Source organism: Fundulus heteroclitus, chromosome 14, assembly GCF_011125445.2.
Source record: "Fundulus heteroclitus isolate FHET01 chromosome 14, MU-UCD_Fhet_4.1, whole genome shotgun sequence".
Classification (NCBI taxonomy): domain Eukaryota; kingdom Metazoa; phylum Chordata; class Actinopteri; order Cyprinodontiformes; family Fundulidae; genus Fundulus; species Fundulus heteroclitus.
Window position 1 is genome coordinate 24,646,903 of NC_046374.1, and position 16,498 is coordinate 24,663,400.

Sequence of the window (16,498 nt, forward strand, 5' to 3'; positions counted from 1 at the left end):
CACGACAATGTGTACGTCTGCTGATGCGCCTGGTGCAAAGTTCTTGTGAGGCTCAAAAAGTAAGTCAACACTATCAGGACGAATGTTTGCCGTACGTTGTTTTGTTCGAAGATGAATAGATGTTTTTTTTGGGCTTTCTTTATATGATCAAAATATGTGATTAGGCCCCTTTAAAGGAGCATATGCAAGTTTCAGGATTTTTGCAGACCTCTGCTTCCTCTGGTGACAAGTTGAAATGGCATCAGTGTTGTGTGCGTGCATAGGAGAAGAGAAGCATCTGCCACTGTGACAGCACAAGTCTTTTGTTTAGAGGCATAATGTCTTCTAAGGTAAGAAAGCTATAAATATAGAAGTTAGCCCGTGCTCTCTCACTAAACCATCGATTACGGTGGAGACTTAAGCCAGGAGAACAACATCGCACCCAAACGACTCGGCACAAATCACTCTCTCATGAACAGACTAATCCAGCCAATAGAGGTAACTGCAATAAATAGAGGATAACTCTTTACGCATCAGGAAATTGTGAGGGCATGTATTATGGACGTGTTTATGTAACCAGAATTATACCAATTTTTCCTTTTGTACCTTTTACACCCTGGACATATTTGCTAATTTCTCAGTAAAAATGCACGGAAGAAATGTAGCATTAAGCGTGGAATATGTTTTGAATTGATTTATCACAGTCTCACTTTCAAAAAGTCTCAGAAACCTGGATTCTCTCCGTAGACCAGGGGTGTCAAACATACGGCCCGCGGGCCGATTCCGGCCCGTCGAACAACAATGGCTAAATGCATTATTATTATTCAAAAAAAAAAATTAAAAAAAATGTGGGGAATATCTCAAATGATATGGACACTACAATGGGAAAGTAGGAGAGGAAAGGAAGAACAAGAAGAAAAAAAGAGAAGGTAAAAGAAAGAGGAGATAAAATGAATAGAATGATGAAATAATTATTGAAAAAAACATGTACTTTGTTTAATTGAAAATCTGCAGTTCCTATATTGTCCACGAGGGGCGCTGTGTTTTAACCAGCAGATGGTAGCACTGAGCTTCAGATGCGTAAAATTTATTTTAAATAATTTCTTAATTTTTATCTGTTTGATGTATTTTGTCATGTAGGACAGTGTTTTTAAGTTCCAAAAAATGTGAATAAATGTTTTTCAACATTGTACAATCACTGTGATCAGTTCTTATGCATAACGCACAAGTAAATGTTCAACTGAGTAAAAGTAGTATTGAAATTGCACATACTTTTCTTAAAAACGCTGAGGTTATTCATAATATATTCTTGAAAAGTGAAATTCATTTAATATAAAAATCAACAACAAGTCCACTTTTATTAGTTCTATTTAATCTTGTAATGAGTTTCCTCGTGTGGCCCTCTTGACATCAGATTAACCTGAATGCGGCCCCTAAACCAAAATTAGTTTGACGCCTTTTTCTGTCCAGCAGCAGCATAATTAAACGTCTGCTCTCAAGGTAGAGCAGTAGAATAGTATCCACCTTTAACATGAACGTTTTTTTCGTAAATACAGTCCCGGCTTTAAATAGTTGAAGTGGGATGGTTTCCTTTGAACAGGACGTTCGTCTCTGCAGAACAGGAGAAACAGAGCAGCTCTGTGAAAACCTCTGCCTCAGGACATTTTTCTGTCTTTGGCAGCGAGCTAGAGTCATTAACAGATTCGTGGGAAGCCCTTTTTCCACCTTCCACTCATGTCATTTCCCACACAGGACCAGTCAAAGCAGTGGCCTGTTGTCTGGTGGGCTGGGCTGGGTTTATTTCCTGGCAAAATGATTCCAACAAAAATTCCCTGCACGTGTGGGCAGCGACCCCCCCCCCCCCTCTCCTAATATGGCCATAAGCGCAAAAGAGTTCCGTTTGGATGCGCTTTTCGTCTGCGTGTTGCCTTCACGGGCGGGTGGGAAATTGTAGCTCAATGTTTCAGGTTGTTGCAGATGTTGGCCACACGAGAACGGGTTCATCCGAGGAAATGTGTAACTTTGTGGTGTTTATCACAGCTTTGAGTCTGTTCGGTGACAGCGCAGGAGCGTCCTCTGTTTACGCTCGGGCCAAGTGAAACTAACGCGCAGCACCTGAAGGCAGCAGCAGCCGGCCTTAGCATTAATGGGGCCGTTTAGAATAAAGCGAAACTGAAAGCGGCTTCCTGCAGCATCATGTTGCATCATCGCCATCCTCCTCCTCCTCCTCCTCCTCCTCCTCCTCGTCATCATCTGCCGGGAGCCAAACCGCCTGCGCTCAAAACTACCCGGAGCGGCCGGCTGAGCGGCTCAGTCCACGCAACCCTCCCCTATACCAGCTCAGTAACCAGTGTGGGTCAGTGTGTGTGGATGTGTGCTGATCCGGACCGGCTGAAGGTCCGTCCTGCTGGAGGAGAAACATGCCCCTGCTGTTCATGGACGCCGGCTGTGAGCTCAGCAGCCCCTGCGGCTCCCTGTCAGCCGAGGAGTGCAGCAGCAGCACCTCTGCTCTGGTGAGTGCTCACTGCTTTTTATTATACTGTTTCATATTTTTTTTTATTATATATTAGAAAAATTAAAACAATTAAACAAATTAGAACAATTAGAACTGAAACCAACCAGTCATTTGTACACTCATAGCCTGTATATACAGTATTTATCCTCACAGTTATAGTAAATATATATTCTATATATGCATATACTTAGTTATAATACACCCATAGCCTGTATATAATATACTCACAGTTATAGTACATTTATATTCTATATATGCATATACTTCATTATAATACACTCATAGCCTGTATATATTTATACTCACAGTTATAGTACATTTATATTCTGTATATGCATATACATAGTTAATAATACACCCATAGCCTGTATATATATATATACTCACAGTTATAGTACATTTATATTCTGTATATGAATATACTTAGTTTTAATGCACCCATAGCATGTATATATTTTTATACTCACAGTTATAGTACATTTATATTCTGTATATGCATATACATAGTTAATAATACACCCATAGCCTGTATATATATATACTCACAGTTATAGTACATTTATATTCTGTATATGAATATACTTAGTTTTAATGCACCCATAGCATGTATATATTTTTATACTCACAGTTATAGTACATTTATATTCTGTATATGAATATACTTAGTTATAATGCACCCATAGCATGTATATATTTTTATACTCACAGTTATAGTACATTTATATTCTATATATGCATATACATAGTTAATAATACACCCATAGCCTGTATATATATATATACTCACAGTTATAGTACATTTATATTCTGTATATGAATATACTTAGTTTTAATGCACCCATAGCATGTATATATTTTTATACTCACAGTTATAGTACATTTATATTCTGTATATGCATATACATAGTTAATAATACACCCATAGCCTGTATATATATATACTCACAGCTATAGTACATTTATATTCTGTATATGCATATACATAGTTAGTAATACACCCATAGCCTGTATATATTTTTATACTCACAGTTATAGTACATTTATATTCTATATATGCATACACTTAGTTATAATACACCCATAGCCTGTATATAATATACTCACAGTTATAGTACATTTATATTCTGTATATGCATATACTTAATTATAATACACTCATAGTATGCATGCTTATATTCATTCATATTTACAACTATAGCACAATCATAACACTGTTATTGTGGACTACTGAAGCACTTCTTGGATGGACGCACACTGAATTTCGTTACTTTTACATGTGACATGTGCAATGACAATAACATTTATTTCTATTCTATTCTTATTTAATGTTAATGTACATTTTATTCCAGCCCTTATCTCTTTAATAATTTATTACATTTCCTTATAATCTATGGAGTTGTCATATTTGAACAGTGTAACCATAATCGTTTAGTGTTTTCAATGAAATTATTTCACAATTAATAAGTATTTTCAGTTATTTCAGTTTATTGAGTTTTATATTGATGAACGATGTTCGTATCCATATCCCGTATGGGGCCCATAATTCACCCCATTTTTATAGATAGTAAGACACCCAACAGGTGCTCAGGTTAAATGAGCAATAACAGAAAACCGGTCGGCCAACCTGTTCAAACTAGGTGTTAAATCAGAAAATTTGCTGAAACTGAAATTGTTTCAACTCACCAAAGTCCCTTATGGACCTCACATTTTCCCTCAGAGTTCTCCTGCATCAAACCAATATGGGCAAATAACATGAGGCCATTTTTTAAAACTCGCAGGCAACCTTATACGGGGTCCTTTTTTGTCAATAAGTCCTTTTTCTGCATGGGCCCCATATGTAAATGTTTGCCAGACAGACAGCAGGGCCCCATAACTGGGTTCATAGTGGGCACAGTCCCAAAATGAGATTGTTTTTTTTTTTTAGAATATATCTAGATTATGAAGTACATTTCAATATCTGTACTCTAAAATGGTTCAATGAGTGCAAACAAACTACCGAGGTGTGTCTCGTTTTTGTTGCGGTTGTAATGCATAACTCATTATTTGCCTCCGTACTCTCACTTTCAGTTTAAGATGGGGATATTTACTGTACTTTATAATGCTTGTCTGCATTTAAAATCAACAACAAAGCAGGACTCTGCAGCAAAGGCTTGCAGCTGTTTGCAGGGGCGCCTCCAGAAAGTTTTCAAAGGGGTGGCAGGAGCCCACTGTCATCATATAACTAACTCATAAAGTCATAAAGTTAGGTTTTTGCTGTTGGTTTAACGTTCCCACAAATATTTGCAGTTTATTCGGTTTCCTTTTACCATTCCAAGGAATAAAAAAAAAAAAAAAAGATTAACGTGACGTCACGTTCTATCATGGGGTTCTTACCTAACGCTTCTCTTCCGCTCTTTAAGTAAGAAACACAACCCTGGATATATGGCGCGTGGGAACAAGCAGAACCCAAACTCTAAAAGTTAGCCAGCTAGACATGGAACGTGACCTTCATGTGGCATTTGGTAGATTTATTCAAGTTTGTTCCGTAACCTGTGGATGATTTAGTGCATGCATCTACAGCAAAAGAAAGCGTGCATTCATTTTTATCTCATATGTAAGAAAAAAAAAATGACAGCCTGACTTTTATGATTGAAATACATGAAATTTGCTCTAATTCTTTCTATCTGGACGCCGCAACTTTGCTTTAAACGGTGCAGCGCATCCACGTCCACGAGTTGTTTATGTTTTAATTGATTTGCTGCTTTATCCTGAGGGTTGTCTCGTGATTGGATTATTACGTCTTAAATCTTCACCTCCTTTCATTTTGAGGCTGCGATACCAAAACTAAGAGGCTCAGAGAGTTATGTCTTGGGTCATTTCACATAGTGGCTTATGGTTGTGTGTTTTGTTTTTGGCAGGAGAGAGAAGGAGAGGCGAGGCAGCCTCGGCCCAGAGTGACAAAAAGACGAGAGAAGAACCGAGACGCGGCGAGAAAGAGCCGGCGTAAACAAACGGAGAGAGCTGACGAGCTACACGAGGTCTGAATCCACCCCTCCCTGACAAACTGAGCTCCTACGTTGGCTTTTCCTTCCTGCTTCCCTCATGAGCGTTTCCACTTGGCTCGGTGGGGCTATCTGCTAACATACTTTGATTTATTTTTTTTGTCTTACCTGGGCACCCTGCTGAACGCACCTGAACCTCGTGGCGTATGCCCCTGTGTGTGTTTGTGTGTGTGTGTGTGTGTGTGTGTGTGCAGCGATAATAAAGGCATCTTATCTGATCTTATCACAGCTTGTCCAGTCTTATCATAGTGCAACCTCTGACTTTCAGTCTCGTTCCCGTGCCGCGCTGACCTACATGCCCTCGGGGTTAGGTGGCAAAGACACACAACGTCCCTGGGGGTGTGTGTGTGTGTGTCTGTCTGTGCGTGTTGTGTAATCGGCAGGCTCACAGCCGTTTCTTGTAAATGCTCTGCTTAGGAGAAGGACTTTCCCTCTCGCGTGTCCTCCTCTCCGGCCCGCCCCCCTTACACACACACACACACACACACACACACACACACACACACACACACACACACACACACACACACACACACACGCACACACACACACACACACACACACACACATTCCTTTCTTCTGTCGTTACCTACGCCATCTCCCCCCAGTGTGTGCTGCAGTATGAGGTGTCGTGTTATTCCCTATAGCACCAGTGGACTTTTTCTTTTAAGAAATTTACATTAATTAAATATGTTGCAACATGTGTTTTACATATTCTATGAAAATCGTATTAATTAAGATAGCTGACCACGAAAGCACAATGTATTAGTTGTGAAACAAAATATATATAAGAAAAAACAGGCACCGTGCTTGAAATGATTCAAATAACAGTTTCATATTTAAAAAATGTGAATTTTCTCGCCTTATTTCCTGTATTGGACTTTAAATTGTTGACCTCATGATGCCAAATGCATGACTTTTGGTCAAAGTGTTTCCGTGACCTGTTAAATCTTTTTGTTAGTACTTTCAAAATAAAACACTCCGCCATTTCAAGTTAATATGTTGCTTAATGTGTTTTACACATTCTACACAGAAATACAAGAACGTATGATTAAAAAAAAACAACATTCTGTCCAGTTAGAATAAATACATGACCACAAAAGTCTGATTTATCAGTTATGATGCAAAATAATCACTAAATGTTCTTTTAACAGCTACAACAAAAAATATTACGGTTTCCCATTGAATTATTTTCTAGAAATACTTACAACTTACTGGCATTAACTACAGAAATAATAATAAATGGCATAAAATATCTGCCCCAGCATCTCCAACTGAACAGGTTGTCATATCAGATCTCAGGAAAAAAAAGTTTTTATGCGTGAAACACATCCATAATTTTAAATAATTGGCCTGAACCTGAGTGTTTACCTGTACTTTTCAGTTTTTTTTATTCTAATTCAGTTCAATTCAACTCAATTCAGTTTATTTATATGGAGCCAATTCACAACTAATGTCGTCTCAAGGCCATTTAAAAAAATCCATTCAATCAAACTCATTCAGACAGATTAAAGGTTAAAGTTACTAATTGGATCAGAGCTGGACCTGATTGTTTTTATCTAGTTGCCTGAGATTCAATTATCTTAACTGAATTTAATTAAATTTTATGGAACTCTGAACTGAACTGAACTGAACTCCATCTTAAATCAAACTGAATAGAAATAAACCTTTTGAACTGAACTGAAATTAAAATTTAATTAAACTGAGCTCAAGTAAAATTATTAAATTCAAATACTCTTAAATAAACTTTAGTAAATTGAATTAAAATCTATTTAATTTAATACAGTTAAACTGAACTGAACCAAATGGGATTGCACCAACCTGAACTAAACCGGTCTGAATTGGGTCTGTACAATCATTTTGAGAAACAAAAACTCATTAATCCACAGAAAGAAAGGGAAACTTGACTCAAAACTGTCTTTTCCCACCACTTCAAAGAAAAGCTGCGTAGAAAAGCGCTCTAAAGACGGGGTGGAGGGGAGTACTGAGGTACTGTCATGAATTTGTTGCATTTTGACCAACACATGAGATTCAAATTACCCCTCAGTAAATTACGTCCCTGTTTAATTTCATTTTGATCACGCATCGCTAAAGCTGTTAAAAGTGTTAATCTCAAAGACGAAGGGAAATCCCAGCAACAAGTTTTGAACAGGACGAACCAAACTTCAGCTCAGAATATATTTACCAGCAAAAGGCAAACATTTCTACCCAGGGTGGAACAAAAACCACGTTCTGTGGACTTTTCATTGTCATTGGCTCAAAAATTAACACCTTGTTAATCTTTAATTCTTATTTTGAATAGCGTTTAGAGAGAACACTAGTAAAACATCAGTAAAACATTTTATTCATAATATGTATAATTTATCCAAATTTACATTCTCGCTCACTCTTCCCCAAAGCTGTGTTTTCTTGCAGGTTGGCTCTTTACGTAAGAACTTATTATTTCAAACTAGACTTACAAGACATTATTGTGTAACACTAACTGTCAGAATACCAGAAAGTTTAAATTACTGGTCCCACGTTCTGATGCAGATTTTTATGTTGCACAAGCCCTTGTTAACTGAAGCACAAAGAGATCAGCGGTGTTAATAGAGGAGCCTCCTAAATACAATACAGGGAAAAGGGTTTAAATATTACTTATGAGTCCACTAGTATTTCTCCATACATTTAATAAGCCTGTATATATCCATATATATATATATATATATATATATATATATATATATATATATATATATATATATATATATATATATTTATATATATATATTCTTCTTTGGGTCATCCATAGATTACGCTAAAGTTTAATTTCAATATTGTTATTAATAGTGTCTTGGTTTGATCTGTTTCAGTACTGTGCAGCAGTGAATATATTTTTATAAATAAAATGCATTAAAGAAATTGGAACAAATTGGGTCTTTGCTGCAAGCAGCTGGTAAGGCAAGGCAAAGCAAGGCAAGGCAAATTTATTTATATAGCACAATTCAGTACAAGGACAATGCAAAGTGCTTTACATGATTAAAATATAGCAAAATAAAACAGAATAGAAGGCAAGTACGAATAAAATGTAGATAGAAAATAGAACAAAAAAGTGGTGATTCAGTTAACTAGAACAGTTGAATGCAATCCTAAACAAATGTGTTTTTAATCTTGATTTAAAGGAACTCAGGCTTTCCGCACCTTTACAATTTTCTGGAAGTTTGTTCCAGATAAATGGAGCATAGGAACTAAATGCTGCTTCTCCAGCACTTTGGTAACAAAGTGCTTAAATATTTAAATTTATTTAAGTTTTCTGTCTTCTTTTTTTATTTTATTTTTGAGCTTGGGAGTCTTTTTATGCTTGAATGACTTATTGCTGAAAGTTAAGGAGCCTAATAAACAGAAAAACAAACATTCCCCTGAAAACAGTGAGGCACCGGATTAAAAAACGAATGAAACTGTAACCAAAAAAAAAAAAAGTTAAATCTTTCTTTGAGATGTTTGGAGAAGTGAGGCATGACTCAAGACTTTTGCATAATAAATAACCCAACGGTGAGAGAAGTCAAGGTGTCTAGACAAGCAGGTAAAAAAAAAGTCCCTTTTACCCGTTTGAATGTTTTGAATGCCCTTGACGTTGAGGCCGCTGGAGCCGGTCGGGTGGGTTTTAATGTAATCTCTTGAATTTTATGAATGGGTGTGTCTCTGTCATGTGTAGTAGGTCCCGACTTTTGTTTTCTGTCTTTCATCTCTTTCACTTCTGCTTTCGGTGTGTCGTTTAACCGCAGTTTGAAGAAGCACAGCGGCCACAGGCTGCTCGATTCTTTAAAATAAAAAGCACAGCGTTGTGTCAGCAAGTCATGGTTTAAAGGGTCAGCACGAGATGTACAGTTACACGACTTTGAGACTTAAAATATCTGTATACAAGTTTTATAGGAGAGGGAGTACTTCTTTAATTGGAGCAATATTAAATCACAACGTTTGAGGTTTAAGTTTTCAATATAATTAGGAGATTTAACAAATCTATTTTTTCCTCCCAGTGCGTTGAGACTCAGATCTCTTTTACAAGGTAGACTTGGCCAAGATGGCAGCAGCAGGGTTCAAACACAAAGATAATTCTTCTCAGACTTGTTGCCAATCCGTTAGGGAGTTCCACAAGGTTTAGTTCTTGGTACCCTGTAGAAGTTGTCCAAGGAATGAAGGTTTCCTTGTTTCCACATCAAAAGAAATGAAAAGAGAGGAGAAAATTTCCCTAAAATTAATTTGTATCTGAACGCATAGTAGTAACTAAGAAGGTGAGCATGTCCACTCACAGTCCCTTGATATACAAACCCACTCAATAAATAAGTTTATTATTGAAATGTCCATTTACTTATGGATTAAATACACACACAGTCTGATGTTTAAAATCCTTTATTTCTGTAAATTATGATTTTTTTTGCTTACAGCCAAGGAAAACATTGCATTTAAGATTAGAATATAACTTCAGACCGATAAAAAAAACATTTTTAATGCAGAAGTATTTGCTTAATGGCAAGGATATATAAAACCTGATTAAAGGTTATTTTCAAAAGGTATAATATGATTGAATTTGACTTTGTAAAGTGCCTTGAGATGACATGTTTCATGAATTGACGCTATATAAATAAAATTGAATTGAACTGAATCCTTAAATTGTAATTTATTGAACATGACCTGATTCCATCTGTTTAAATTTTACATGAAAAGAAAAGCAAGAATTGGTTGTTCAAAAAAAAAAAATCCTTATAAGAGCTTAAAGGTTTTTTTCAGACAAACTGTCACCAGCCGAAAATCGTAAATATTCAGGAGCGTATACCAACTGTGTTTATCACATTCATTACAAATATAATCTATATAGTTGTAACAAGTGGTCACTTGAGTTACTAATGGCTTTCTATCATCTCAAATCTGTTGTGCACTACGTATTTTCCTCTCTCTTTTTTTTTGTTGGACCATGCTCTGTAAATCTGGTTGTATGTGAAAACATCAGCAAATACTGAAAAATTCATATTTAAATTAATATTTAAAAAATTCATATTTATATGTCACATTTAAAGTCACTTACGCTTTAATTCCCTATCATGACGTTTGCATTTAAAATGTCTTGGTGCCTAAATGCATTAGCTGTCTGCAATGTGATTGGCTAATTACATATGAACAAGCAATTTGCACAGGTGTGTCTAATAAAGTGGCTGGTGAGATTATGGAGAAATAAAAACAAAAATAAAAATAATGGGCCCAGAACCGAACCTTGTGGAACCCCCTCATGGATTTATGACCATTTAAATGAAACACCTGCAGCCTCCAGCTACAAGATGCAAATCACCTTATATGTGTGATTTGCATCTTGTAGCTCGTTAAGAAAAAAAAAATATCTGTAAGAGGTTTAATTAAAATTCTTAAATTAAACTTGGCTTTGTACAAGTTTAAAAAAAACATTAGAAAGCGCCTCTGTTAGGTCACTGATGAACTTCATAGCTGTGCTCGTGTCCTTTTATAACAGCGGTTTATGCTTTTAATTAAACTCCTGAGTTAAGCGCTGCTCAGCAGGGGACGGCCGCCTCCGTTTGATCATCCACTCACTTATTTCACGCTGAGCTCACTGGTGCTGTCTATTAAAAGGCCATATTTCTTCTCTCCAAAGGGGGGGACTCTGGTTTGAACCTGGCGTCATCCTTTTTCGGTGACTTTCGTGCGTCCTGCCGCGGCGCTCAGAGTCTCAGAGACTCAGAGTCCCTCGGCTGTGTTATCTAATTACAGCACCCGTCAGGCCTGGTGTGATTGTATGTGGGTGGGACGTTTTTAGTGTTACTGTAGGATTTTTATGGCTGACAAGGGCTTTTCTGCTTTAATAAAGACACTTCATCATTCTTTTTTTTTTTTTTTTTTTTTTTAGGAGCTACAGCATCTTGAGCAGTCGAACTCAGCCCTGCAGAAAGAGATTGCAGCGCTGAAGAAAGACCTGCGCCTCTACGAGAAAGCTCTGGAACGCCACCAGCCTCACTGCCGCCTAAAAGACTGCGGCTCGTCCCCGGCAGGGTGCACGGCCCTCTGCAGTCCTCCTCAGGCCCCTGACTCGTCTCCCTTGAACACCACAAACACCACAGCGCAGTTCATAACCCTCGGCAGCCCCAAAAGGACTCGCCTCCAGTCTTCAGCTTCTTCTCCGACGTCACCGACAGGACCAGCATGCCCCTCGCCGGCTAAACTCCTCGTTGCGTCCTCCTTGTCTTCACTGACTTCTCCTTATTCCCTGTCCACGCATCCGGCCCCTCATTCCTTGTTTTGTACGCCACCTCTGAATACCTGCGCCAGCTTTATTACCTCCGCAGCAGCAGCCGTGGACGTCCACACGACGTCCTCGGCAACCCGAAGCTCTTCGTTTTCAGAGGACGTGCTTTTAAGGAAGCTAGCTTCCCGTTTGGCTGCGCCTGCCGTGCATTCCCAATCCTCCCATTCAGGCGTGCAAAACGCCGGTTTACTTAAGCAAAGCGGTCCTGGGAACGTGCCGCAGCTCTCTTTGTGCAGGTTCAGCGGAAACGGTGCTCCTCCTCAAACGGCTGCTCCTCAGACTCAGTCAGTTCCCGCCCCGGGGAGCTTAGGGCCTCCTGCTGCTGCTTCCTTTGCCCCCGCGCAAAGTTACGACCGACAGGCTTCACCTGGTCCCGGGTCGTTGCTCTCCCTGCTCACCGTGCCCAGCCCTCCGACTCACTGTCAGACTACCTCCAGCGGCTCTAACGGAGCTCTCTCCCAGCCGGCATCAGATCCGTCCAAAGACCTGTCTCTGTCTGAGCTCCTGGAGCTCAACGAGTGGATCCTCAGTGGCTTTGGTAACTCATAGCGTCGCATAATATATATATATATATTTTTTTTATGATTACACTGTGATAAGCAAACCAGCTGTAGCAAAGAAGAGACACCCAACATCTCAGCCATAGATTAAGCTTTCCATAGGAGACTGTGCAGAACTTTAAAACAATTTCTTCATACTCCGCTTCCAATGAGTCAGACTTTCTTGTAATCTGCAAATGTTTCCGTCAGCGCTAGTTTTTCCGGGCTTGCTTAAGCTTTTCCAATGTTTCTTGTTAGACTTGTTTGGTTCGGTGCATCGGGAGGCTTCAGGTACCAAAGCCCCAGGAAAGTAAAGTGGGAGGGGGGGAATGAAATTAGTTGGGTAAATATGAATGGAAACGCTACCCACTACCCTTCTCTAAAGCCCCGGGCTTCAGAGTTGCATTGGAAAAGGGGCTCTGGTGAATTCATTCTTCTTTTCAGAAGAATTGTTTTATTCAGTTATTGCGCCACTTCCCGCTGGCCTACTTAAACAACATGTCTTTGTGGGCCCCATGTGGGGATATAATCAGTAATCAAGAACTTCAAGATGGACCCTTTACATGGAGCCCACTCACTAAATGGGCCTAATGCATTCGAGAACCCTAATTATCTTAAATGTGTTATATCAACGTGTCTCGTTACTTTAACCTGAGTTGTCTTGCATCATAAGCTGGGTAGGTTTCTTTAACATTTTACAGACAATAGGCTTATTTTCTAGCAATGTGGGCCCCATAAGTGCAATATCAAGGGCATCCCAGGTACAAATATGTAAGCAGCATTAAAATATGACATTTCTACTGCAGCAGTATGATTTACCAGACTTTCAAATATAGTAATGCCAGAATAAAGGCTTTTCTGTCCTACTGCCACAAATTTAAACATGAGTTGAGTTTCTGCTAAATCTGCTGTCAATGGTTTGCACTACCAACTACCAATAGGATTGATTATTTTATCTATTTATGTAGCTCCATTCAAACAGCCAAATGTGACCGATTCAGACTTTTATCTAACATTTCCTGATATTTAAGGGTTCATCGTGCCATACTTCTGTACTTACCAGCTGGCCTGAGATGCTTTTCTTCAATATTCACCCTTTGTTTTAACACCAAACCCACGTGGAGTGCTAGTTGTTGAAAAAGACAGACTCCACACTAGGACCAGTTTCTGAAATGTGCGATATGTGCAATTATTCAGGGCGGCATTGGAAAGGAAAAGGTCGCACAAGCATCAGATAAAGAAAGTAGGTGACCCTCGCTCGAGGTAAAGAGGCTAGGTTATGTACTCGGTGCAGGACTGAGCTGCGTTTTACCCCATCCCCAATTCTCTGATAGTTTCCTGATGTTCAATAGCTCGGCGGCTTGCAGAAGGAAGGGCTCGCCCAAGGGAAACGCCGCCGCTGGGTTCAACAGAATAGGCATTTCCTGGCATTAAAGATAAAGTACCAAATTTAAACGCTTTACACATAAGTTCTTGGGCAGCCAAGCAATACACCGGCATCTGAAGATGTTGACTGGGTATGAATCATTCAAGCTGCTATAAAACAACCCCTAATAGACGACTTAGCAAAAGAAAATGAATTGTGATTATGATATATTACTCGAATCTCAAAGACGAGACAGTTTGACAGGCATAAAATATAATTTTAGCACCAAGGATGTGAATCCCAGTGATCCAGCCTCCCGTGTCGGGTTTAAGCCGATTTTGTTCCTGTCGCTAACAGAGAGGACTTTCAGATGTTGTTCTGTTTTGAACTCAACGCCTCTCTGTTCGACTTTCAGACAGCATGAAGAAAGCGATTGATTAAGACCCATTTGAAAGATTTCAAAAAACGTCTGGCTCCTTGGAAGGAAAGCATAAAAGAAACTAGAGGTTGTACGAAAAGCTTTGCACAAGATAAGATCAAAGGAGACAAAAGAGTTTTATTTCTCACCTTGAGGAATAAAAAAAGAAAACGCTAAACCACAGATTTGCTATAAAACAGTCAATAAGACTCTGACTTCAGATCTGCCCCTTTCAGTCCAACTTTTTCCTCAGAGGAAAATGGCAACGAACAGAACAGAGGATCCCTCAGCACCAGCCGGAGAAACGCTGCCACACTAAACTTAAGTCGCTACATTTTTAGGAGTTACAAGAAGTCGGTCTGAATCGTCAGCGGTTTCCTGATTTGAGAAAGAAAAAGCTGTTGAGTCGGTTTTGTAGGAGACATGGTAAAACAGACCCCTTAACTCACGCCGGGGTGGAGGCCACACTTCCTCCCCGGTTCATGGAAGTGTTATTTTGGAGGACTTTGCATCAAAAGTTGCTAAACTGAACGACAGAGACAGCTGTGGCTGCATAATGCGAACACTTCTTTTTGTATCCCAAAGAGTTTCCTGGACGTGCCTTCACCGTCTGCTGCTGCTCCTGTTGCTGCTATTTATTTCTATGTTGCGAAAGCCTGCTCTTTAAATTTAATCTAGACGTGGCGGTTTGTTGCAGCATCCACAGACTGTTGGGACATGCGACACTAAATCGTGTGAAACTTAATTTAGACGCAGGGCAAGCAAAGATCCCAGCAGGTTATTTGTATTTAGTCAAGAGTCAGATCAGGAAATAGCCTTTTGTTCTGTTGTTTTTAAATGAAGAGATGGACTTCAAATGTGGACCAATGTTGGACCAATGGGAAACTCTTGGAGGTTCCTTGATTTATTGCTCCACAAGTTCCTCACACACAAAAAAGTAGATATTTTTTCTGAATGTTTTGCTTCTTTAACGCCACGTTTTTACAAGGGTTATAACAGAAAGTACATTTTACTACCCTATCCAGGCTATAATCTGAACCAAAGAATGTGAAAAATGTGCAGCAAAGTGATTTTTTTATATATATATATATTTTTTTTATTTTTCAGAAAGTTGTTGCTAGTAAAAGTAAAAATCAAGGTAAATTGCTTTAAATTTGTCCTTTTAAAGACAAGACAATTAAACCCTCTTTCTCTCTCTTTGTTGTTTTCAGACACAAATAGTTAGCTTGTTTTCCTCTCCAATACATCTAAATTGGAATTTGGGAGGCGTGGAGTTTCATAATTTGGCAACCACAGTTTTTTTGGCTTTTTACAAAGTTGCATGTAAATACGTCGTTCCACCTGCAGCCCTTCGACATAAAAATTAAATAAATACATTTTTAAAATGCTCTGCTAAACATTGCAATAGAAATTTACCCAATTTTCCTTCGAGGTATGACCTTAACATACTCATTTACTTCATTTGTAAAGCACTTTAAATCAACCATAGCTGCAACAAAAATGCTGCACCTTAACTTTAGTCCTCACCAGATTGTGTTAACACGATTCTGATAAAGTTTTACTACAAATTCATCAGAAAGTTTGTTTTTTGCCTTATCCTATATATGTAAATTGGATTTATCCTATAAGAGGAATGTCTTCAACTAGTAAAAACAACAGAAACATAAAATTTTGAAGGGATTTCACCATCAGGGAATGAAAAAAAGAAAGATCTAAATCAGATTGTGTTGTTATTTTATGTAAAGAATGCATTTCAGATGGGAGTCGATGAATAAAAAAAAGGTGACACTGACTTATAAGTTACGCTTAAAAAATTGGTCTGTTTCTTTGTGCATTTGCTTTTAAACAAACTTATTTAGGTGGGAGTTTTTTAAACACCTGAATTTAATGATTAGATTTAATTATTACACAATGGAAAATAGAGACAAAAGCAGATGCTATCCTCCTATGAAACTGTAATCATGCTCTTCTGAGATTAATTAAACTTTTTTCTCAAAGGATTATCTTGCAATTCAGAATTTCTGTGTCTAAAATGGTTGTAAAAGGTGAATGCATTTAGATTAGATGGTGCTTTATGAATATAGGATCAATGTGAGGTTCTTAGGGCTAGCTTGTAATGAATTTTTAAATGTTATTTGATGTCAGTGTGCCTTACAGACTAAGTTGGTTTCCTAAGAAAACATCAATAAAAATGGGATTAATCTTTACTAAGGTTTATTATAATTACAGAAAACTCCTCTCTCCTTTCTTACAGAGCAATTATTGTTTCTTACGTCTAGGAAATGCACGGCGCTTTAATTTAAATGACGATTTGGGTTTCTCTAATGATTTATGTTGATTCTGACTCTGTA

General features: G+C 38.3%; 1 protein-coding gene across 1 annotated transcript; it reads left to right on the forward strand.

Annotated features, from left to right (window-relative positions):
• Positions 1 to 2,207: 2,207 nt before the first annotated feature.
• On the forward strand, positions 2,208 to 16,125 carry batf2 (basic leucine zipper ATF-like transcription factor 2). The gene is made up of 3 exons (XM_036146603.1): positions 2,208 to 2,492; positions 5,392 to 5,511; positions 11,429 to 16,125. Exons 1-3 carry the CDS (start codon positions 2,400 to 2,402, stop codon positions 12,371 to 12,373), a joined length of 1,158 nt encoding a protein of 385 aa, XP_036002496.1. The 5' UTR covers positions 2,208 to 2,399; the 3' UTR covers positions 12,374 to 16,125.
• The last annotated feature ends 373 nt before the right edge of the window (positions 16,126 to 16,498 follow it).

Excerpts from the sequence above, each read along its gene's own strand:
- batf2 (XM_036146603.1), top strand. The coding sequence starts at position 2,400 with ATGCCCCTGCTGTTCATGGACGCCGGCTGTGAGCTCAGCAGCCCCTGC. Across the intron at positions 2,493-5,391 it reads GCAGCAGCACCTCTGCTCTG|GAGAGAGAAGGAGAGGCGAG; the intron begins GTGAGTGCTCAC and ends TGTTTTTGGCAG. Across the intron at positions 5,512-11,428 it reads GAGCTGACGAGCTACACGAG|GAGCTACAGCATCTTGAGCA; the intron begins GTCTGAATCCAC and ends TTTTTTTTTTAG.